Below are 25,221 nucleotides of genomic sequence, written 5' to 3'. Positions count from 1 at the left end.
ATGTGGAATCAAGACTCCTCATCCCGAGATCTCTTGGACAGCGACTCGATCAGCATGGCAAGTATCACGAGTGGTACTCTCGTGTCGTACGCGGACGACGGGGAGAGTTTGGCCGGAGAAGGTCTCCACGTCGATCCGCCGGTCATCGTCGAATTGTCAACGCTGTGGCCGTCGCGCGTGCTGCCAGCGATTTCCGAATCGGCAGGGGAGAGCTTCGGGGTGGAAGACGATGCGAGCATCTCCACGAGGGATACGGGAAAGACAGACAAGGTGATGAAGAAGCGGTTCAGCAAGGCGGGCCTCGTACTGCGCGGAGTGGAGGACAGGCCAAGCAATCCAGCGTGCAACGGGTACGTCCCATCCAACCTCGGCCTCGACAACCGGGGTTACAGTCCCGAGCAGAGCGAATCGGGTCGGCCTATGTCAGAATGCTCCGTCGAGACCCCTACCTCTGCTCGAAGCGCCACCCCAAGACGCTCCGATAGATCCCGGAAGTTGATCACCAACTCCAGATACGACTTCCGGAAGCACAACACACAAGGACATACCATAGACAGTAACAAGAATCCTAGCAACGGGGTGACTAGTGGTCAAGAACCTGGTACTCCACCGGCAGCGAGTCCTAGGAGCAAAGAGGCGAAGAGCAAGGCCTACTTGGGACACTCCAGGGACAAACTGTTCAAGGGCATGACGACTAAATTTAAGCAGACAAAACTAAGGAGGAAACGCTCGCCTCATCTCTTCGACAACTTGGTCGACGTAAGTAGAACCCCAGCTAAGTAATCATGTCTCCCTTCTTATGCAAATGGCATGGTTTATGTTTTTTGTTTTTGTTTTCGTTTTCGTTTTTGTTTTTGTTTTTGTTTTGTTTTATTCATTTGTTTGTTTGTTTGTTTGTTTTTTAAGAAATGTCATCTTCCCTTGCGCTGGTAGTAAATGCATTCAAAGTCATAGGGCCATTACGACAGATGCTTAAATGTCACTTTCGAATTCTTTTGATGATTATTAATAGCTAACAGATTAACAGGAATGAAAGCGGAATGAATACGGAAACTCTGCCATCTAGTTGGTACGTAGGCATCGAAATGCTTTTGTCTACTTGTATGCTGTCTCCTGTAGGATCGCAACCAATATAAATATGCGTATCGTAAATATTCAGTGGACTCGAGTAGTAAATGCCAAGTCTCTCTGCATGTCTTTGAAAAGGCCGTCCGGAGTGCTGACCTGGACGTCCTCAAGAATCTCCTGGAAGAGAATAGTTCGTTCAACCTGAACAAAAGAGACAGAGACCACCTGACACTTCTGCATCACGCAGCCATCAACAATCGGGACGCCATTGCTGGAGAACTCTTGCAGAGGGGAGCCGGTAAGAAGGGCCTACTTTTTTTTCCGTCCGTTTCTTTGTCTGCTTGTATGTTTGTTGGCCTAAGATGTCAAAATTCAAACATGAGACAAATGGAAATTTACAGATCACCATTGATAGCTTGTTTGCCAAGTCCGCAAATAAAAGATTCCAAAGTTGAAAATGATAATCATTATGTTTCCGAAATTTGAACAACTAACGGGTCGAAATCTTTGAAGGCTCCCGTTGTGGTAGAACGTTGGGTGGTAGAAGGCTTCACGGTGCACCACGTATTCTTTCTAGTGTGAGTGGCCCTGAAAAGGGCCTACCCAATCCCGACGTTTCGGCAAGCATGTTCTCGCCGTTCTCAAGGGAATGAGCAAGTGAGAGGAAAATCCGGCTTAAATACCCTCAGGAAGGATCAAAGGGACTTTGGGTTCCTGGAGGGAAAGTCTTTATGTAACTAACGAGTCGATAACAGCAACCAATATAGGCATCATCAATACATAATGAGCTGATAAGATGCACCAGTCATGCGATCACAAACGATAACATTCTTGATGCAATCGACAGTGTTAAATTTCGTATTCTTTGTATGTATCTTTGAAGAGATTTATGACGAGTTGAATTTATTTGCGCGAGTATAGCTTCGGCCAACTCATATCGTATAACAGCTTACAAGTTTTGTTGTCTGGAGTATGTAAAATTTTCAAACCTTATCCAGGGTTTGAACTGGTATATCACGAAAACTACAACCTGTTAAACTCAAAAGCATTTCAAACCCTTTGCCCACCATCTGTCGTCTTGAGTCTCGACGACGTAATCCCTATGGCAACAGTTGCAATGCTAGAGTGGGATGCGATAGCACCTACATCATGCTATTTATGGCTGATGAACAGCACTGAATGGAAATGGAAACCCATCACAGCAATAGGTAGCATAGTGAAATGATACCTTTTGCGTCTCTGATTCACCTAGACACACGTGTGCAGACGTTGGACACGAGGGCGACTCCTCTCCATGTAGCAGCCCGCCTGAACGGCGCCGAAGTTGCCCGCGTCCTGCTGCTGTGGGGAGCAAGCGTCGAGAGCACCACCTCCAAGGGCCTCACGCCACTCCACATCAGCGCTAGGCGGGGCCACGCAGCCGTCACCATGGTAATGGCAGTGATGTCCGCAGTATCGTATCACTATGATCATGATGATATTCTAGTATTTATCATAGAAGTCACTGGAGGTATTTGTGTCCTTAAACTATGGTGACCATGGTACTGTTCAAGGACACAGGGGTTCGTCGGATTGTCGGTGGTGAAGGGATCACATGGGCATACGCTCAACAGAACGATAGTATAATCATACAGAACTGCAGGATAACGAAAGTCACAAAGCGATTGAAATTTGTAAAGATTATTCAAATGTTCAGAAGAACTTTGCATTTCAAAAAGCAATCTTTTGAAAACAGAAATTGTGTACCTCCTGTGCAAAGCCTATTCGAGTGTGCGCATTGTTTGTGGATTACTTGTATTCCCATCGCTTTGGTTAACATGAAGTGCAAATCTTGTTTCCTCTATACCGGAAGTCGCACCAAGTAGCTTGCAGTAGGTTCTTCATCGGTCAGATAACAGTTATTACTAATGAATTATCTTTATGAAATCCACTATGATCATCAGTGATCATGGAAATATGGTATCAACATAATGTCACGAAGTGAAATTAATGTAAAAAAGCAACAACAACGGAAAAGGAAGTCCATCTCACTAAGAACAGAAATGTCATTACATGATAACAAAACTATATTATAGTTGATCACCACCTCCGTACCTTTCTACTTGCAGGAGCTGATATCATTGAGGAGAACAAACGTGAATGTAACTGACTATGAGGGCGCTACACCACTACATTATGGCGCCATGAGTGGAAACCTGAACGTCTGCAGACTTTTGGTAGGTAACGTGAAAGCTGAAATACTGGAATTCGTGGTGAAAAGACCCAAAAACAAAAACAAACAAAAAAGAAGACGACAAACATCTGTCGTAGCAACGAACGATACTGCATACTCTGTATCAGTTTGTATTGATTTGTCATTATACTGGGAGAAAGAACATGCAGAAATAAAGCCAAACCAAACCAACATAAAACCAAGAGTAAAGGTCCACTTACTACGAAAATAACTCCGATCTGCAAATCCGTAGAATTGCACAATTGATCAATAACGAAAAGGTTTACAAGAATACACCTGATCATGGTCTGGAACGAAATCCAAACAGATGAAAGCTTTCATTCCGTTTCTCCTTTTAAAGGGTGTTGGAGGTACTAAAAATAACAGGTCATGTATTAGACTAATGCTTTTACCTACATTGCACACGTTATACATGTTATATACCAACATTACACGCTAAAGGTATTACAGTTTGGTTTTAAAAAAGAAAACAAACAACGAAGCACACATAATATAATGATTATAGTTATATAAGAACCTGGTGTACCTGAACGCATGGGACATCAGACTTACGCTCATGTCAAACTCGTCGATTTCTTCTTTGCGATTTTGTTTTCCTTATCAATGTCATCAACGCAGATAGAAAACGGAGCAGATATTCGAGCGAAAGACGAAAACAACATGACCCCACTGATGAAGGCAATAATCAGTGGACACGATGATCTGGTGGATATCTTCTTGGAGAAAGGTGGTGACTTTCATGAATGCAATGTCATTAATTACTTTAACTACGATAAACAACATCAGGATCAATCGGAATCCGCGTGATATTACATTAGTAATACATTCCTGTCTTATTTTCATTTCCAAACAATATACATGGGTAACACAAACGTCAAACTTATGGTATTCTTGTAACATGATATCACATAATCAGTAAAGGAATTCATATTGTTTTGTTAAGGACTTGATGGAAATGAAAATTATTGCTTATAAATTAGTACACTTTCGCCACAAGTTTGCTGTAGACGGGAATAGTAGTGAAATGTTTCGCCCAATGTCGGGGGGAGGATATTGTATTTGATATTACATTGGTGCTGCATAATGTGTTTTGATCGCTTTTTTTTTTTTTTTGCTTCTTGAATAATTTCTCAAATTATCAGCTGAATCATCAATTGAATCATTTATTGAATAAGTTATTGAATATCTTATTTAATATCTTACTTCATCGTCTCTTGAATTGGTTATAGAATCAATAGCTGAATCATTTATTGAATCATTTATTGAATCATAATGATTATATAGAATTATTTCACCTAATCACATATTTTATCATTTATTGAATAATTGATTCAATCATGTTTTTGAATGGTCTATTAAATCATTTTCTCCATCATCTATTGATGATGAATCATAAATCATGCATTGAGTAATCTTTCTATCTTTATAATCGTATGTTTGTTTGTAGTTGTTTTTTTCAAACATATTTTTAAATTTCGATATAATCTAGAATCGTGTACCCTTGATATTCAAACAGCATCCAGGATCGGATTGAATTTCGCTGATTATCTGGCGGATACAGACAATGAGAGCAACACGTGTTTACACCTTGCTGTGTCCAAACGGCGGACAAGGGTATATGACCTCAGAATTTTTTTTTTTAATATCCTGTTAGGAAGCGTCTAGTTTCTGTAGTCAAAGAAGCATCTAGTTTCTGTAGTCACGTCATCCAATAACCGATTGAAGATGCAAGACATACATGTATACTCCAAGTTTATTTCTGCAATGAAATTCTGTGGTGGGTATAGGCCTACGTGCCACATTTGAGGCAGAAGACACTGCCAGGAATTATCTAGCCGATACCTATAAGGTTTCAGTCATAACATGAATGAAAACAACAACAAAGATCTTAGAGGCGGGTGAGATTCCGATTAACTTCCGAATAACTTTGAACTCAGCAGCAGGGAACAGTACTGCTAAATGAGTCGGAAATTTTAGCATTATTTCTCACGGTATTTGCATTATCATTGTTAAAATGATAGTCTAATGGTAGTATGGTGATATTGACTGACATGTGTTATTATGTTATCATCATCATAACAATAAAGAATTGATATTGAGAGTGTAGATGAATTGTGCAAAAATAGAAGTATATGACTGTGTGTGTCGTTCTCTTATATTACAATGCATTACTTTCCTGATGAAGAGGTGGAAATATCAAATCAGTCGATTTTTCTTTTTCTGTCGTTTGCAGGTGATTCAGACTCTGCTCGACAACGGCGTGAATGTCAATGACCAGAAGCAAAACGGGATGGCACCCCTTCACATCGCCGCCATCAACGGGTCCACCGACACAGTGAGTCAGCTGCTCGATAACAGTGCCGACATCGAGCTCATGGACGACGAAGGCATGACGCCACTTCACAGGTAGATAACACTGGCGAGTTTTCTCTAGAGTTTGGATTCTAACTTTCTAGAAACTCTCAGGTGGAGTTCGCTTGCACACAAAACACTCCGAGAGTCAAATTGTCAACACTGAACTTTACTGCGTATCCTCATTGAAGAAAGACTAAATGGGATTGAGCAGATTCGTTACATTTGCTCAGTACCAAAACACACACGCGCGCACACACACATACACACACACACACACACACACACACACACACACACACACACACACACACACACACATACACCAATGTCGACTTGTCGGATAAATAATCATGTTATCTTCTTTAAATGTGCTCACAATTATAGGGTCTGGTATGAATGTATCTATACACAGCCCTGTCGTTGTACACAAGTGCCGTGCTGACGCACGGGGACGCTGTGCTTCGCAGGCGTCTGGTCGGGCTAGCATGGATGTAGCTATACTTAGAGAATTATGGCAGCGCTGCAAAATGAACAATGTAGTATATGGCTCAAACAAAAAATAGTACACTGTATATTCAAAGTTGCTTCACGGATTACCAACAATGAACTATGAATATTATGATAGAATTATTTCGTAGTACCGAACCACAACGACGTGTAGTTTATGTATGTGTATTTTATATTTATATATGTGTGTGCACTTATTTATTTTTTTTTTCTTGGAACGAAAAGAGCGACTCTGTACAACAGGGTGGAAACCATGGCCCTGCTCATCCACGAGGGAGCCGTGATCGATGAAGTCGACAATAACGGCTTCACGCCCCTCCTCTGCGCCGCCTGGAAGGGGCACGTCCCGGCTGGAGATCTGCTGCTGACTCGAGGAGCCGACATAAACGGTAAAGATACCTCCCACCTGCCTCATCCAGTGATTTTCACGTGGACGAAATGATACTAGATGTTTTGAGATTGAAATGAAATAGAAAAAATGACTGAAACGCAAGAATTGGATTAGTGTTGACGAATATGATGATTCGCTTTGAACCAACTTTAAATTTCTAACTAGTGAACATCAACATTAAATCGGCAAGAAATCAAAGACGTACAAATATAGTATACTCTGCAAGGTACAAGACTAACAAAGAGTACGCAACAAAACGGACAATGATTGGTATCCCAGCTAGTTGACCTCCGTATATCTAATTTCGATATACTACTTTCCAAGTTATATTCGAACCTATGAATGTAAAAGAGTACAATTTCATCAGTAGATTTCCTAGTGTTGAGCAGTTACAAAACTACTATATATAACTCATCATAATCAGGTTATAGTCATTATTAGAACAAAACAATATCGTGTAATAACCCATGGAGACGCGAACAACTAATTTAAGCGTTTTTTGCGTTATCACCTTACTTTGTTAGCATTATTCAATTGCATGACTTATTTGACTATGTACAAAGATTTATTGATGATCCGTGCTTGAAGAATCATTGAATGAAATACCACATCTGAAAAACAAAACAAAACAAGACTTATCTCTCAGAACTGCATGCCTTCGTGATGTATAGTAAGTCTTCATCATAAATGGAAATCAAAGCTGAATGAAGTTAAATGAATTCGTTTAAACTATTTCAAAATGTGTTTAAACATGCTTGAACAATTTTCTTGGATCATTTAGTCTCCGATCAGCACAACAAGACCCCACTTCACTGGGCGGCTGAAATGGATCATGTAGACATTATGAAGTTCTTTCTTCAGAGTGGAGGAAATGAACACGTCAACAACCCCGACACATTCGAGCGAACGGCCCTGCACTACGCCGCTGAAAGAGGCAACAATACGGTACGGCCTGGTTCGGACATGGCTGTCTGATTTTCACATTATGGTGTTTTTCTAGAACTGACAACAAAATTGTACGTCCTTTCTTGGTTCTAATTTGACATGAAATGCAAAACGACGGAGTTGAATTGAACATTTAGAAGTAACCTGTTGTTAACAAGGCCGCACATTTTCAACCGTGAGCACTTTTGCCTCAAAACCATCTCAGTTTTGCGGCTATTACAAACACGGCACGGCTATAAGTGAGGGTTCTGAGGCAATACCACAAAGTTGAAAAAAAAAATTGCTGCTCCCTCTTGTGGTCATATATCACTAGCCGATAAAATAAATTTTGAATTGTCTCGAGGGGGGGGGGGCAATAAATTTGGTGTCAATTTTTTTGGTCTCTGGGGTATGGTTGCTGCGCTTCTTGAGGGATTCCACTAGAATTATTCTATGGCTTTAATAATGTTTGTATATATATTAGTGAGTTGTTATATTACATGTCTTAACTTGCCTTTTCAGGGGTCTTATTATACAAGCTTGCTTTTCTAAGACCCCTCCACTTTACATCTATACGCATCTACATGCATTGTCAATTCATATTCAAATATTCTGCAAATTGTTTTAATCGCATATATTCAACAATGTATTCCTTGTTACATATTATTGTTCTTATGTAATTTTTGTATTGTTTTGTGGAAACTTTGAATAAACTTGAAACTTGAAACTTGAAACTTGAAACAGCATGTCATCGAATGTCTTACCATTAGTCACTGCTTGCTCATGCATTTCAACAGAGAACCTTCATTGCTTGTTTCTCCAGTAAACCGGTAACAAACTAGCCAAGTCAGTTCGCAGAAAAATATGGAATGACTTGGTACATTAATGTTATAGTTCCCTTTATTCTGTCTTAGATAAAAATCCTTAGACCAAAACTACGGCCAAATACCGACGGACACATCACGATACACTGCTCCACATTACAATGTATGTTGATATTTTTTTTTTTCTCCGTCAATAACATTTGGCTTTTAGATGATCAGGTTGCTGCTGGAGCACAGCGCCGAGTGTGACGCCAAAGACGGGATGGAGAAAACGCCGGTTCACGTGGCTGCCCAGTAAGTCGGAGTTTTTACACTGCCGTCAATGTTGTCTGACCGTAGCTATAGTGTTGTCATATGGGAGTCCAACGCATCAGTAGTATAAAGAATGAAGTATCTCGCAATCTTGTTTTTTTTTTTACACTACAACCACCACCACCACCAACAACAACATCATCAATAGCAACGACAAAGCAAGACATAGAAGTAGTGGCTACTGACTCGCTGATAATGATTCTAATGTCACAATGGTTATATTACTTAGTATTGTCCCGAAGAGGAGACTGATAAGTTGCACATTGCAAATTCTATGAGCCTGGAAATACCAGTATGTATTGCATTCATTTCGTTCTCTCATTATCTCTGTGTTTCCATGTTTAATATCTCAAAATATTCCGGCTTCTAATACCCCACCTCCAGGGCTGGCTACGTCCACTGCGTGGAGGAACTCCTCAGGGACACACCCGATCTCCTCAACGAAGATGACCGGGACGGAATGACGCCCTTGCTAACAGCCTGTTACTATGGTAGCCATGTGGTTGTCATGGCACTGCTCAAGATGGGGGCTGATATTTCCAAAGTGTAAGTCCCAATATTGGACACGATCTCTAAAGATAACGTAAGTTTCCTGACCTCATTTGTATTGTAAAAAAAACAAAAAAAACAAGCTTTATATTTTTTCTCGTTCGTGTTATCTGTCTCTCTGTCGTATTAATTTCTTTGTTTATGTCTTCTTTTATTCAACTATCTGTTGTTTATTCTTAGCTCCACTTGACAAATTCTGTGTGAATCTGTCACTTAATAATTGATCAAATTATCTCTTTTCCAATTAATGTAATTTATTCAAATTTTCTCGAAGCATAACATAATACAAAAATAGATGAATCAATATGCATGACATAAAAATAATAAGAAGAATATATCAGCCAATTTATTACTGCGCACTCGAGCACGTATGTGCGTGTACCATAATGTTTCCAATTTTGCATTTTGTGATCATCTATTGTCAGTGCGTGAGGGGGAGGTAGGGAATTTATGCAACAAATACAGAGTTTGTTATAGAATTGTCCACCTCACAACAGGAATGACGAACATCGCACGGCACTGATCCTGGCTGCTGCCAACAATCACGTGATGACCATGAGTCTTCTGATTGAACACAACTGTGATATCAACGCTATCGACAAAACTAAGGTAAACAAACTAATCATGTATTGTAGTACATGTATTTAAATAAATTGATGAAATTCTCGAGTTGTTTTTGTTGCACCAGATTGACAAATTGCCTTATACATCGACGTAAATAAGCCTTGAGAATTGATCAATGTTTTGGTAGTAGCCCTGCCAAAAGGAATCAACCAGCACTGGCAGTGACGGGCTGCCGGCATGGTCATAGTCTGACAGAAGTTCGGTGGTCTAGTAGAAAGACCCCTGTTCGGTCATCAGGAGGTTGTAGGTTCGAATCCTGCTAGAGTATTATGATTTCTTTGTCATGGCTACTACTAAAACACTAATCAGTTCAGTGCTTATTTACGTTGATGAAGGACAATTTGTCAATCAGTTGAAAACCCTGTTGTCTTGAAAGGCTAACCTGGAAAAAATGAAATGACAATGGATCCTTCTTTCATAAATTTGATTTTTATGCTCAGTAACTTTAAAGTGGTCAGCAACTCGTGGAGTTCGTGGAGCCGTTGATCTCAGCAGCGATTAAAATATCTATTTGTGATAATTTAACATCTTGAGACGTTTTGAAAAAAAAAAGTGTTCATGAAAGTTCATGAAATTACCGTATATGCCACCAGCTGATTAAGAATTGAAGTGACATTTTGTTCCTCCCATGATGTCACCTGCCGTCAGAACACGGCCCTCCATCTGTGCTGCGACGCGGGTCACATCGCGGCGGCCAATCTCCTCATCCGAGCCGGAGCCGACCAGTCGTGCTCCAACGACCAGGGTTTCACACCGCTCGAGTTGGCCATCAAAAGGGAACAGGGCGAGATCGCAGCCGCTATCATCAAATCCAAAGAGTGAGAACGATGCCAAATACTTCTGTCTCTTTTGATAGCTCTGCTTTTGGTTGTGTTTATAGGCCTACTTACTGTACATGTGAGGTCCAAGAACTTGTGACTGGTTAACAGATGAGGTATTTAGTAGTTTAAGTATAGTGGTGACAAACCAGTCATCAAGATTTCTGAGTACTATTCCGCCAGCGACTGAATTGCTGCGTATGCTCAATTGTGTGAAATTAGTTGCAAAATTTGGAAAACCTTAAATATCTTTGAATAATTTGAAAGTTTCTCACTCTTATGCTAAATCTTTTACTCTTAATGATTGAATGTCAAGAGGTGATAAAACATCGGATAACGCAAAAGAGATAAGGAACCAGTCAACATTTTTGTCAAATTATAGGTAATCATATGGCTTATCATTTTTTCTTACTTCTTAAACAGCTGGCAGGTGGCCATGCAGAGCAGGGACGAACAGATGACCTCGCCCATGAAGGCTCTCATCGAGAAGCTGCCAGACGTCGCGCTCCTCGTCATGGATCGGTGCGTTCACCGGACGTCGACCACCGAATCTCACAACACTCCTTATAAAGTTAGTGACCTAGTTTCCGGTACAGATGAAAAAAAAATGAGCAAAGAGAAATGGGATTTCACCGGGATTTGAACCCGAGACCTTGGGTTTGCTACACCGGTGCTGACCTATTGATGAAAGCCCTAGTACAATGTTCATCGCAGAAGCCCCTTATTTCTCAATGCTCGTTTCCTGTAAGCAGTTCACTGTTTTTCCTCACTTAAACTGCTTTCTTGGGGATGAAATTGAGGCTTACACTGTTTCATCGACGAAAGCGTTATTACATCTCCCTGAATTCCCTGAATTTATTTTTCTTGTGGATCGAACACACACACACACACACACACACACATACACAATCCTTAGTGAATGCAAACTTAATCTTTGGAACATTTTATGAAAGCGTTGAATAAATACAAATTTAAACCAACTTTGAAAAGTAGATATTGCATGATACGTCAAAGTCTTTTAAAACATCAGGAAAACGTTTCGTAGGTTGTGAAGATTGAATGAGATTTTACATATAGAAATTACCGTCGGCAGTGATTCATACGAACAGGAAACTGTGATGGGCCAATTAAGAAAGCACAGGAGGAGATTGCATTCATCACTGAAAAGAATGCTGAGAAACTCTGAATTTTACAATGCATTTGTATTTCATAAAACTGAGGAATGTTGCAACAGAGATTGGCATCAAGAGCTGATCTCGACCACATTGAAGTGGTTGTGAGAGATCGGTCCGCTGTCATGGCTGCCAACCACTTCTGACAGTTTCGTATTTTTAATATCTATTTATCCAGAATAGACCTGCAATAAAACAAACATGAATTATTGTAGTGATATTTCATTCGTTCTCAATATATGAATATGTTTACAATGGCACGCGTTGTCTGTTTAATGCCTTTCAGGTAAAATTTGATTACCGATACATCGATCCGGGCCCTGACGATATATCGACAACTCACAACCACAGACGATACTTCGCGATACGGGTGAGTGTAGCATCATGTAATAACCCTAAACTTAATTTATGATGTAAGGAAATTGATAATCAAAAAACGAAATCTTAGACATTGTGTCTTTTCTGAAAAAAAAAGTGTAAAATAACATTCTGACATTTTTTAATAATGTTTCTCACTTTAAAGGTTGTAAGAGAGTGTGTCTTAGGTTTCACTTAACTTTCATATTTAGAGTACTATTATTTCAACAGTATAAGCAGGACAGTTGAAGTTTCCATTGGACAAATATGATAAAAATTTTGTTGTATCCTTCACCTCAGAGCAAGGTTAAAGTTTTATTAACACAATTACAGCTACCATGACTGTAAAGGGAAATCATGGTAAATTGCTGAAATTTTGTCGAATTGTGGACAGTTTTAATATTGAGGAAGAAAGATTTGCGGTGACACCATGTGTATGTAGTCCTTAATCGGATCGCTGTTTGGCAGAAGAGCCTAGAAAGAGGAGAAACGAAGAGGGAAGCGACATATGGGGGTTGTGAGGAGGGCAGAAAGTGAAGAGTGGGAGACAGTAATGGGCTAGAGGTTGAAGTTGCACTAGTGGAGACGGTAGAGAAAGGAACACAGAGAGTGGTAAGGAAGAATAGTGTGAGAATCAAGTAGGATGTTCGGACATCGTTAGAAGGGGAAAGATGAAATAGAAGGGAAGAGGAAGAGGAAGGAGTTGAATGTTGGAGAATCATGGAGATAGGAGAGAGCAGTAAAGATTCATCAAACCAAGAGAAGAAAAACGAAGTCGGCGAACAGTGTGACTATGGAATGCGGAATCAATGGAGAAAGGACGAATAATCCCTCGAAGGAAGGGTAAGTAGAGGAGAGATGAGAATATGTTGATAGAAGGGAGATAGAGAGAGAGAGAGAGAGAGAGAGAGGCGGGGGGGGGGGGACAAAGAAAAGAAGTAGAAAAGAACAAATTGAAATTCAATACGTAAATCAGAGGGAGCTAGTATGGATCCTAGAATGAAATGCTGCTGAGAGGGAGAAAAAAAAAATGGAAAGGAAAATTGATGACAGTTAAGTCCTGAAAAGGTTCCTGTGGGAGAAAAGCAAAAATAAGAAATCAAAATGAGGTTAAAGTGTAGACCTGAGGAGAGAAGACAAGAGAAATAACCTGTGGAGAAATGTGTAAATTAAGTAGTGGTCCTGAAAAGGACCGTTGGGTTGTATGGAAGGAAGAAATAAAACAAAAAGAAGAAAGAAGAGAAGAGAACAGAAAAGAAAAGAAAAGATAAGTAGTGTAGAAACAGACAAAAGTGTAAGAGAGAGAAAGAGAGGAAAGAGAAATGAAACACTGAGTAAAGGTGCTAGTGAAAGTAGCGCAAGAAATCTAGTTATAAGAATAACTAGGAGTTATCACCTAATCTAATCATACATAAAGATTGCTAGTATCTTATCAACTTTTGATATTCATAACTGTCTTTACTGTCTTTCTTTTCATCTGATTCTGATGAAACCTGTTTGGTCTGTGTGACTTTACTCTTCTGAGTCAACGCGATCAGTGGACTTTACTTCAAGATGTTGCATATTCACTTGAAGCTTATTTTTCTTTGCGTAATTACTTTGGCAGACGATGTGTCGGTCTGGGCGGGAAAAGCTGCTAGCTCATGAGTTGACACAGAGTATCCTGCACAGAAAATGGTGAGTTATCACTCGTTTGATTTGCGCATGACATGCCATCAAATTTCACGTGTAATGTGAAATGACGTACATGCATACTCGTGCCTTTTCCGTCATTTCTGTTTATATCTATACTTGGAGAAATATAACAAATCTTTGCATTGAAGATGGGAGGAACATGAAGAACTTCGCAGAGCCACGGAGCAAGTACCGGTAGTTACGATCATCAGAGCGACAAATTTATTTGAATGGGTTGCCTACGGAAAGCCAGGCAGTACGCCGACGTTTAACTTGTCACACTTCTTATTGTACACGCATAATTTCCTGTAAAAACTCGTCCGGTATGTGTGGGTAATCATTTTGTATAGCCTTCTTCTTCTTGGCATTGATTGTAAAACCCCAAACAAAAACAAACACAACAACAACAACAACAACAACAACAACAACAACAACAACAACACAACATCAACACCTCCAGGACCAATTATCTTTGTTGCAAATTCTAACAAGTTACTGTATATATGTCTATTAAAGCCTCTAAAAAAAGACTTATAACATTGTGTGTCTGTTCGTTTTTCCATGCAGGCGCCGTTTCGGACGAGTCTGGTACTATTCAGACCTCCTCACTTATGTGGCGTTCATATGTGCAATCACAGCGCTCAGCCTCCTGACCACTACTTTTCCCGATTTCCACTTTAATCCCGAAGCGGGAACTTGGGGCGCGTGTCCCTACTACAATTTCACCGTTCACCCAGGGTTAGCCAATTACGTTCGTCATGATGAAACGGTGAGTGGATGGTTGACATCAACTGGTCTCCGTAATCATTATAGACACTTTTTACTTACTTTCTGCTTCTCTGTCTTGCCCAACATAGCAACAACTGCTTCACTGCAAACTCTACCTTTTGGGTGCTTTTATTGCCGATTGGCACAGAAAACTATGCATAGCGGTACGTACTGTCTAAAGTCTCTGACACTGAATGGGTTAAGTTGAAGCATCGAAAAGCACGGAGTTTGCAAAGATGCCTGAAATAGCTTGATGATGTCTTCAGTCTTCATAGTTACAAGAATAAAAAAGTCCATGCTTTGAAAGAGATGGGGCTTCAGGTTTCCAACTTTTTTGTGAGATAATGAGATACCTCTCATGAAATAATATGAAAGAGCATACAATTCTAAGACGTATTCAAAGTTTAATTTTTGATGAAAATCGGTTTTGAAATGGTTAAAATATCCAAAACAAGGGATTTCTTATAACAGGTGGAACCCACCGTTGATTAGATTCGTTTTACTTTAATTTGTGTTTGGATATGTCAGCCGTGTCACAACAGATTTTCATCAAATAAACTTTGAATTCCTCTTAGACAATGTTAGAATTGTATGTTCTGTAACATTTGTCATTTTATTTCTTAGTATCTCGCAAAAAGTTAAAAGATCAATCCTCACCTCAACCAGTACTATAACATTCCTGTAATCAATGTTGACAGATAGATTAAAAAGAAACTTGATCTTCTATCTGCACATCTTTGCACTTGCTTCCCGCCTTTTTCTGATAAACTGATCTTTTTATCAACTTCAGAAAGGCGGGTACTTCCTCATCGATCCGACAATAGCGTACCTTGGTTACTTTGTCCTGATATACTGCCTGATGACTGCCGTTGGGGAACTAGTCGAGATTTGCAGCATGGTGAGTGATTAGATCGTATAGCGTTATTCTCATTTTAATCTTTTCCTCGAATGAGATTTTTATAACCTTTTAAAATCTTTTTACTTCTGTATGTCCATGAGTCTACATTGAAGAAGGAGCTATCTGATTATTAAACAGAAACTCAATCAGGCCCAAATCAAGGAAAGGATGGTTTGTTTGTTTTTTTTGGTAGTGTTATAACAACGTTTATTTTGAAAACACATGCGGATTATGCAACGATGGCTTCTCATATTCGTGGCATAAGATGTTTCTGTGAGGTGGTACATATAATCCATGATCAAAGTAGTATTGCTATTTTTGAAGTTTTTAAGTTTGACGGTACTGTACAAATCTTTATGAATTAATTAGATAGATGATACAAGATACAATACTATATATCTAATAATTGACAATTATCCCGTCAGATCATATAATGAGGGATATTTCTTGACAATATGATTCGATTTTATGATCAAAGGGAAACAAAACTGTAGAAGACATATTTCTTCTATCCAAACTTTAATGTCAATACCTCACAGGGTACGAGGTACTTCACTGAAGTAGGGAACATAGTGGACTGGCTGACGATTGTCACCGCCTCGGTCTTCGTCTCCCCACCCGGAAGTCCCCCGTGCTCCTACAACTGGAACGCCGGTATCATCGCTATCGGCTGTGCCTGGATACGATTCATTATTTACTTCCGGGAGTGAGTTTATCCATGTTAAAGTCCATTGTTTTCGCACGACATATAGCCCAAGGACATATAGCCCAAGGCCAATATGAACCTGGAGACGTAGAAATGTATCGTCTATTGATAATGACAAACATAGTATTACAGGGACACCGATCTTAATCAAGAATTTATATTAAATGAAAGAGGTCATACATTGCTTGATGTGTATATCCAAAAGAGAAATAGCGTAACTTTGCGAAATATGAAAATAGAAATGTTATTTGAAAATGAGAAAAGTTGAATGTGGAAGTAAAAAAGTTAATGTTATTACTCTGAAAAAGACATTTATACAAGATCTTTTACAGCATATAGGAAATGTACTTTAAATAGCAGACTAAAGACATTTCATCTTTTTCGTTGAGATACCGTCGAATTAAATCCACATATAAATTTCAACTCACTTCAAAGTGATTCAAAGTGTTTTGTAAACCCTGCAGATTTTGTAGTAGTAGTTGTTGTTGTTTTTGTTTTTGCTGAAAAGGAAAAGGGAAAAAGAAGGGAAAATTACAATGCAACAAATATTGCATATTATGATAAGACAGGATGTTGATGCATTGTACGTGCAATTTTGAACGAAGTGGCTCTGTTTAATTACTTCCCCAGATTCAAGTTAACTGGTCTCTATGTACAGATGTTCACGAAAACACTGGTCTCGATACTGAAGGTAAATCCAAAGTGTTTTGTATACTGTTGGAACACGGTTTTCAATGATAATGTCTATACATAGACTATCGAGCAAGTATAGATTCACAGAAGTTTTGTAGCACGGAGAGGTGCTGTGGTACAAGGAACTCTGAATCCACAAGTTATCATGGTTATCGTATCAGAGTTGTGGATTCCAGGCCTCGTCAAACCATACAGCGTTTTTGGTTTGTGTGAGTGCGTTTTTTTTTAAAGTGTGTACCTTCCGGGGTATTTCCCAAAATGCTGCTCACTTTAATATGATCAAATAATGATAATATTAGAAACGCTTATTTTATTAGTACGATAAATGGTAATACTCGGTTATATAGCAGTATTTGTATTAGTTCAACACTCCATGGATAGGAAGACTGGAAATTCCATTCTAAAGTATTGTCGTTCAGCCTCCTACTTTTCGTTCTAAAAAAAAGGATATTAAGAAAGTAAATCTGTATAACTTAGACCAATGTACAAATCCATGTATTCATCACAGCACATGTGTGCCTATCGGTTGATGTCTTGTGTGTGTGGTTTTTTTTATTCTCTTGTTTATTTTTCTACAAATAGGCAATTGCAGTGTTTGTAATCATCATCTTGGCATTCAGCTTCACTTTCAACATGTGGCTTGGGAACGTGGTAAGAATATCATCAGAAATTGCATCGTTCGTCTTTCGTCTCCGTCTATGCATTCATCTGTGATCCGCCTCACGAGCTCAAGTTATTCGCAATCTAAAGTAGATTAGAGGGTTCACTCTAAAAAAACAATCCGGGTCAGAACTGACTCGGAACCGGGTCCGCTGGGGTCACATCCCGTTCCGGGTCAAAAATGACTTGGAATTTGGTCATGAAGACCCGGAATGGGGTCACCCTGACCCAATTCATGACTCTGAATGGGGTCATATCTGACCCCATTCCTTATCATTTCTGACCCGGAACGGGGTGTGACCCCAACGGACCCTTTCCGGGTCAGTTCTGACCCGGATGTTTTAAGATTGTTGAATGGATATATCCCAACTTTCTTCTAAAAAGCATTTCATACGATTTGTTGGGTAGGCCCATAATTTGCACTTATGTCTCCGTCTAAGCTATACTGAGTATATCATAATACAATTGTGTGTGTATGTGTGTTTATGTGTGTTTGTATATATGTGTGCGTGAGTATGTGTACAGTAGAAGCGTTTTTCGTCTTTTTTATACTATTAATCGTACATATTATATTTCATTGCTCTATCGCTTTATAACAAATTTTGTTCCTCTGCACCTCTTTTCGCCATTATAGATGTACAGTTTCAGAGACGTTCCCACTTCCGCCCTCACTGTGTTCATTATGATGTTGGGGGAGATTGGTAAAGATGTTATCTTTACCCCGGAAGTAAATTTAAAGCCCTTCGCGTCAGCCGTCATCTACATCCTCTTTGTCGCCTTCTTATTCTTCGTGCCAGTCGTTCTCAATAATCTCGCGGTAATCACTTTTGTTTATTTAGTGATCATGTGCTAATTTGGTTCCATAGATTGGACCCCCACCAGCCTTTAAATGATTCATGAAAATCGAATATAAAAAAGCGTTTTTAAGAAAGTTTTTTGATTTTCTTTATTTTTCAAATATGTCATCTCTTATTTGACAAACACATCTCTATAATTCTGCAGACAGAATTGGGTATCAGGTTCATAAAAGATTCGGAAATGACTATCGATCAGTTTGAATATTAGCCGAGATGTTGAAAAGCAAAATTTTATCTTTTGTCCTTTTCTTATCACGGATTGTCATAATTTAGCCTGCGGAAGTTGATCTTTCGTGAGGCAAAATAAACAGTTAATAAAACATAATTTCAATCTTGCCACAGTCATGATTAAAGAATTGATATAACTGAAGGGAACTTGAAGTCAGTTCAGATGCATGCATGTTAACAGTGTTCAGAAAATACCCAGTATCATTACCATGAATATGAGTGTACGTGTACTCCTTGTTTGTTTCATTTTCATGTGATTTTGAAGAAAAAAACAACAACAACAAAATCATTAAACTAAATAATAACTGTTTTGATTTGAAATAGCGTGCAAATTGTTAAACGTTTTGCTTTGTGATTGTGATTTAACAAAGTGCAATTTCTTTCACTAGATCGGTATAGCTGTAAGTGACGTCGAAGAAATAAAGAGGAGAGCGTTCATCAAAAGGAACACAGTGCTTGTAAGTTACACGTGATGTAGACGTAGTAGTCACATTGTAATCTTAAATCTTCCTTGATGTCTTGTTTGAATTATTATAATGATTTATATGAAATAGGTGGCTTTTTTTTATCAGACACTAGAAACGAAAAAAGGGTTGGCAAGGGATGACAGCTTTGTTTTGTTGAGATTGGCTTTGGAAGAAACTATGATTTCATATTCATTAGATATATAAAAATTATGCATTTTCAATTGTTGTTTTTGTTGGGATGTGGATAAATACATATTTTGTTCATTCACTTTAAGTGTCGTAATTAATGTGCGCTGAGAAAAAAAAAAGAGGAAAAAAATCTGCATATTTGTAACAAGAGCATGAAATCATTTCATTGCAACACTGGAATAAAAACTAAAAGCTGTCAGTATTCTGGGGGGGGGGGTTCGTGAAGCATTTTGTCAGCCGATATTTACTCTCAGCCAATCAGATGCAAATATTTCAGCAGCTTATAACAGTTTGTCAGAATAATGAAATATTGGACCAAATGCTTCATGAAATATGCCCCCTGCAGCCGCTAGTAAGATCCCACAAACTTACTGTGGAAGCCCTGAAGGGACATTGGAAAACACACACACACACACACACACACACACACACACACACACACACAACCGCGTTCTCGTCGAGAAATATTTAGGGCTTCAATAGCAATCGCCCCCTATGTTCCCTTCACCCTTTGATACGCAGGCGGACTATGTGTATCGCGTGGAAAGCAAGTGTCCTCGGTGGCTGCAGAGATTGCTGCACCAATCCGAGCATGTCGTCACGGTGAAGCCCCGGGGACGGCGGAAGCTCCGGACGTGGGTAGGCCGCTTGCTTGATTCTTTTCGCGTGAACAAACACTTAAACAAAACCAAAGAATTCATGTGTCAGAGCTCAGCGTCAGAGTTAAGTGGTTGTTGGAGACAGTTTTACTCACACACATTATTAGAATTTATAGGTCGATATGCATTACTATGATAGGTGGGAGACGGTGATATAGCAATACCATGAAAATACACTGTATATACGTACCAGATGAATGATGAATGAAGAAAGAAAATACACATGTATTTAATACAATAATGGTTTTTAAAATCCTGGCAATTAAAGAAACATTAATTATATTAAAAGAAATTACATAAGCCAGCAAATATCCCACCTAATCATTGTGACATGGGACTTGATTATGCTGGCATTCTTGTATATATTGGCTGCTATATCTCAACTCAAGAACAACAGTTATCAGAGAAAGGGAGAGACAATTAAAGGAAGACAGAGAGATAGACATATAGACAGATAGATTGATTGATTGACAAAGAAAGGGAATAAGGAGAAATTGATAAGGATACCTTGGCAGATAGAAAATGACATCATAAAACAGGATTGACTTGGTTGTGATGTAAAATCATACCTTTGTATAGCCCTTTTGGTTTATTTTGGCAAGACATCAACAGTTCATTGTTTTTCCACTCACAAAGCGTAATTTTGCATCATGCTTTTGTGCCCTGCAGTTATTCCCCAGAGAAGGGGAAGCTTTAGTTGAGATGATGGATGAGAAGTCCGAAACAGGAACGGCCGAACACGTTATGGACGAATTAATGCGTCAGAGAAACACGTAAGAGCATCTGTATCTTCATTGTGCTTTTGCAGTCTAGCATGTCTGCGTCTGCACACTAACCAACGAACCGTGACCGTAGAAGCATTTTAGTTTGTGTTACGATCACTCTAGTAGTCATTAATGTGGTGACTGCAAATCGATTTATCCAACGGTGCGTGGGAAGACTCGGGCATCGTTCATAACAGGGAGGTGAGACCTCCCTGTTCATAACGAGTCAATACAGACCAGCACCCTGAAATATTTCTTTTCAACGACAAATCACAGATTGTTTCTTACTTACATTATTGTATTATGGGTAGTACCTAAAACATAGCATACATTCAAAGTAATTTGTCAAGTAAGGTATAACTGTGACAAAGACCTCTGAGCTATTATTGGCACTAGGGTAATTTGGATCAATTTTGTACTCCAAAATACTTGTGTGTTATTCAGTTTGAGGTGTGTTTTGATCGATTTGTTTCATATTGTCTTGTATTTGACTTGTTGTTCCTTTTGTTCTCACCAGACTGAACACAATGATGCTATTACTCAAGCAACAGGGCGAAGTTCTGCGAACGCTGGCGGACAAAGAGGGCGTGATAGCCCCCTCGCTGCAGCAGGGCGTGGCGACCTTGAGTGGACTGCACCACGACCTGCCTTACGTGGAGGTCGACGTCGATAACGACCCAACATCGTCGGTGGCTTAAGATGATGACTATTAACTGGCATATAATAGTCACAAAGTCTGTCAAATATCTTCAATACCAACCGATAAATACCGTACAGGCCTACTACGAATATGGCAATACTTTCCACATAATTTGCAAGGCAATTTTTTATGCATACATTTAGAACATTAGAGTATTTAGATATACGTGATCCCGAATCCCGAATTTGCATGTTCTGTTAGGTAGTTGATTATACTGACAGAATAATATGCGAAACGACGAAATCTGAAACATTCAGATTTTAGCCTGATCTTTATGAAACCATCACTGATTTTAACTAACAGTTTGTTTCAACACGACTTACACAATTTATCTTGGACCCCTTGAAAAATCGTGCGACGTAATAATGCGCAGTGCAGTGCCTGATGTAGAACACGCCATACGTATTAAACCCTCCCACTGTGATGCGTATTTTATGCTAATGCAATCGTGCAAAGTAGGTTGCATTTCCATTCCCCCACTGTGTATTGGTGAAGATTATTATATCCATTTTGCAGAGCTCGATAACAAATTCATACAGTACCACTTAAAGTCAGTGATATAAAGATCAATTCATTATCCATTGGTCTATTTTCCCTAACGCCATTGGCCGCTCCATGAATTGAACATATTAAATTGTATTATGTTCACGTGGAAGCGCATTAAGTTTTGAAACCTGATTCAGGGTGAAAAAAGGCGGAAACCTATCAACCCCCCCCCCCCCAATATTGTTCTAAATTCCTGTGTTAGGTTACATTTGCCAGAGTTTGAATATCGCCCACTCTATAATGCATTATTCACAGGCTTTTCCTCCAACAAATGTGCATTATTCTCATCAAAAATTACAATTCTATCCCAATCGGTTGAAAGCTTCAAAAGTACACACTAAATAATCATAATAGAAGGGAATAAAGCACAAAAGAAAACTCTTGTTGCGGGTTGATCGGTACGATTATCATGATTTTTTAACTAGATTGAATAACGGACTTGCAATATTTATATCTATTTGGCTTTAGCAAACACTACATATGTCTGCTGGTTTTATGTACACTGTACATCCAAGCATGACATGCAATCAAATTGAAAAGAAACCACAGACGTATATTCAAGCGTTGTCTCTTGCTCTTTCTGTACACACACGCGCGCCCACGCACTACATGTAATATAATACGTATATACACACAGATATATACATTTTATAAACGTATGTATACATACCTAAAACTTTTATATTTATACATGAATACACAATGGTATAGGCATGTAGTAAGTGGCACCACATGTTGCTGTTTTGGTACAATAATTATACATTAAGACTAGTGAGTGTATTACATGCTTTAAGCATGCGCTAGTATTTATAGTATACAAATGATGCACAGGATAGAGTGCGTTAGTGGAGATGTAGCGCACTCGAGGGTATTTACAATTGTGAAACATGCACGAGGCGAAGCCGACATTGTAAATACCCGAGAGTGAGCTGCATCTCCACTAACGCCACGAAATAATCCTGTGCATCATTTGTTTTATAAAATGGGTCGAAAACTAACAGCATTTTTCACGTACCTTTGTGGGTCAATACCAGTCAGCTACATGTAGCACTCGCTCAAGAATCGATGTCCGAAGATGTTCGTCCCAAACATTTACGCACGTCGCACTCGGAAATCCCGCACATATAAGTACTGTACGTATAAGGGTATACGTACGCCACACATGTTATGCACACAAGAAAGGCTGGCCGGCAGCCCGAACTAGAAGTTGTTTACAGGATTGACAGCGCGTATAGTAGCGCGCGACTCACTTGTAACAACTGATTGAGTGCGCTCTGCTAGTGTAAACATTGTGACGTCAGGCCGTGCATGTTAGTGAGAAATTAATACACACACACGTGACTCATTTCAGCGCTTCCAATTGGCTACATTCTTGAACCCATTTTATAATATTTAGATAATATAACATTGGCATTTTGTTTTTGCATTTCGCAGTAGATTTTGTAGATACTAGATCTGTATCTTGAATAACATCAATGATAAGCGACGAATTGTGAGACAGATTAACTTTATATACCATGTATATTACAGTAATGGCTAGAGTGTTTTGCTGTTGTTGTTTTTTAATATTGACGTTTAAGCGTTGACGTTTAAGCGTCGATCGTCCTTGTTCATAGCCAATCAAGGGATATCTTGTAGACATTATGATATTGAATAGAGAGGTGAGGATGTTGTTAATGACAATCATCACTGACATAAATAAGTATTATGCTCGGAGAGGATGGCGACTAATAGCTTTGCGACGGGTAAAGCTGGTGGGTATTGGAGGCGTGTATGGCAACACTCACACAAACCAAACTTCAGGAATGCAAATGTCCAAAGTTTTTACAATCAAGTGTAAGAGTGCAATAGGGTGATACATAAAAATAATGAGTATGTAGACGGGATAAGTGTGTGTATCATATAAATGTGTGTATTTGTGTGTGTGTGTGTGTGTGTGTGTGTGTGCGTGCATGTGTGTGTATGTGTGTGTGTGCGTGTGTGCGTTCATGTGGTTGTCGGCCATAGTTACAACTTATGTGAATCGGCGTCTGTAATAAAGTGAATCAAGGTGTCACGTTAAGAATTTGTTCTGTTGTAATAATATGTATGTTTGCGTGTTTTACATGTAGGCCTATGTATTTGTGGGTTGTGTGCGCGCGCATGCGTGTGTGTGTGTATGTGAATGTGCATGTTATTCAATGAAATTTCTTAATAACAATGAAGGAAAAAATAAAGATTGAAGTGTCAAATCTATTCTTTCGTTGATTTATCCAAACCGGGAGTAAACTCGGAACTACAGACCAAAGATCTGTGGCCTGTTTTATCAAAAGATATAATCGATTTTGAATTTCCTTAACACACAGGCTGCTATAGACTTATGATAGAAATCAAAATCAATTTTAACTCATCAAAAAATAGGACCCTGATATTCTAACCGTTATAGCCTATTCGTGAGCACAGTAATGCTCCAGCATACATGCGTACAACTGCATGCGTATCTACTGTCACTGCAAACTGTAATTAACTCTTTATATGCCATGGTGCAAACCCCTGAGTGTCACATTATTCTGAGACAGCAACGTAGTCATGGTTTAGGAATTCAAACGATTCTGTATTCAAATCTATGTAACTTTTCATAGATTTTCGTTACCCTGGACATTACAACTGGCAAAGTTGTTATAGAGAAAATGCCAAGCTTTGCTTTGATGTAAAAGCTTTGATGTAAATTGTACGACAAATCTATGATTGCTCCTCTTTGTTATGTTGAGTCGACGGTACGTACACTACACTTCTTGAAAGTGCAACACATTATCTGGTACAAAACAAGAGCAAAAGATTTATGGAGATGTAAGCGCACTTATCTGCATCATAGCTTGTCGCACAGCACGTTTCGCTGGTCATTGTTTTGCGTCGCAGTAAACAGAATACATGTATATCTAATTTCATTTCCTTGAGATTGTCTTGATGGCAACTGAAGAAAACGGGGATATATACTACGAGCTCGAAACCCACGAGTCATACGGCCCACGAGCTACTGAAAAAAAAAGTCCACGAGTCATACAGCCCCACGAGCTAGACACCAAGTAAAACAGGCCTTCGGCACTAGTAGCGTCTAGTGGGCTGTAAATTAATTATAGGCTGTATACACATGGGCTGTATGACTCGTAGGCTGTATGACTCGCAGGCTGTATAATTCGTGAGTTGTATGACTCGTAGGCTGTGTAACTCGTATAGGCTGTATGAATCGTGGGTGTCGAGCTCGTAACGCGCAACAGAGGAAACGGCCACCAAGCACA

The 25,221-nt window shown here is 39.3% G+C and overlaps 1 protein-coding gene across 1 annotated transcript; it reads left to right on the top strand.

The window, feature by feature from the left end:
- LOC139740948 (uncharacterized) lies at nt 1-21,395 on the top strand. The gene is made up of 26 exons (XM_071651534.1): nt 1-759; nt 1,120-1,366; nt 2,321-2,499; nt 3,177-3,288; nt 3,924-4,028; nt 4,818-4,915; nt 5,535-5,707; nt 6,389-6,552; nt 7,336-7,499; nt 8,514-8,596; nt 8,999-9,160; nt 9,661-9,772; nt 10,436-10,605; nt 11,029-11,176; nt 12,064-12,147; nt 13,741-13,811; nt 14,376-14,577; nt 15,367-15,474; nt 16,014-16,180; nt 16,811-16,871; nt 17,456-17,521; nt 18,168-18,350; nt 19,008-19,076; nt 19,797-19,913; nt 20,603-20,706; nt 21,215-21,395. The coding sequence occupies exons 1-26, from the start codon at nt 1-3 to the stop codon at nt 21,393-21,395; spliced, it is 4,089 nt and encodes a 1,362-aa protein (XP_071507635.1).
- The last annotated feature ends 3,826 nt before the right edge of the window (nt 21,396-25,221 follow it).

Source organism: Diadema antillarum, unplaced genomic scaffold (genome assembly GCF_040938485.1).
Source record: "Diadema antillarum isolate AM-2024a unplaced genomic scaffold, OU_Dant_1.0 seq00000891_RagTag, whole genome shotgun sequence".
Taxonomy (NCBI): Eukaryota; Metazoa; Echinodermata; class Echinoidea; order Diadematoida; family Diadematidae; genus Diadema; species Diadema antillarum.
Note: the sequence above shows the minus strand (reverse complement) of the source record. Positions and strands in the feature narration are given on the sequence as shown.

Excerpts from the sequence above, each read along its gene's own strand:
- LOC139740948 (XM_071651534.1), top strand. The coding sequence starts at position 1 with ATGTGGAATCAAGACTCCTCATCCCGAGATCTCTTGGACAGCGACTCG. Across the intron at positions 14,578-15,366 it reads ACGTTCGTCATGATGAAACG|AAAGGCGGGTACTTCCTCAT; the intron begins GTGAGTGGATGG and ends TATCAACTTCAG. Across the intron at positions 15,475-16,013 it reads TAGTCGAGATTTGCAGCATG|GGTACGAGGTACTTCACTGA; the intron begins GTGAGTGATTAG and ends AATACCTCACAG.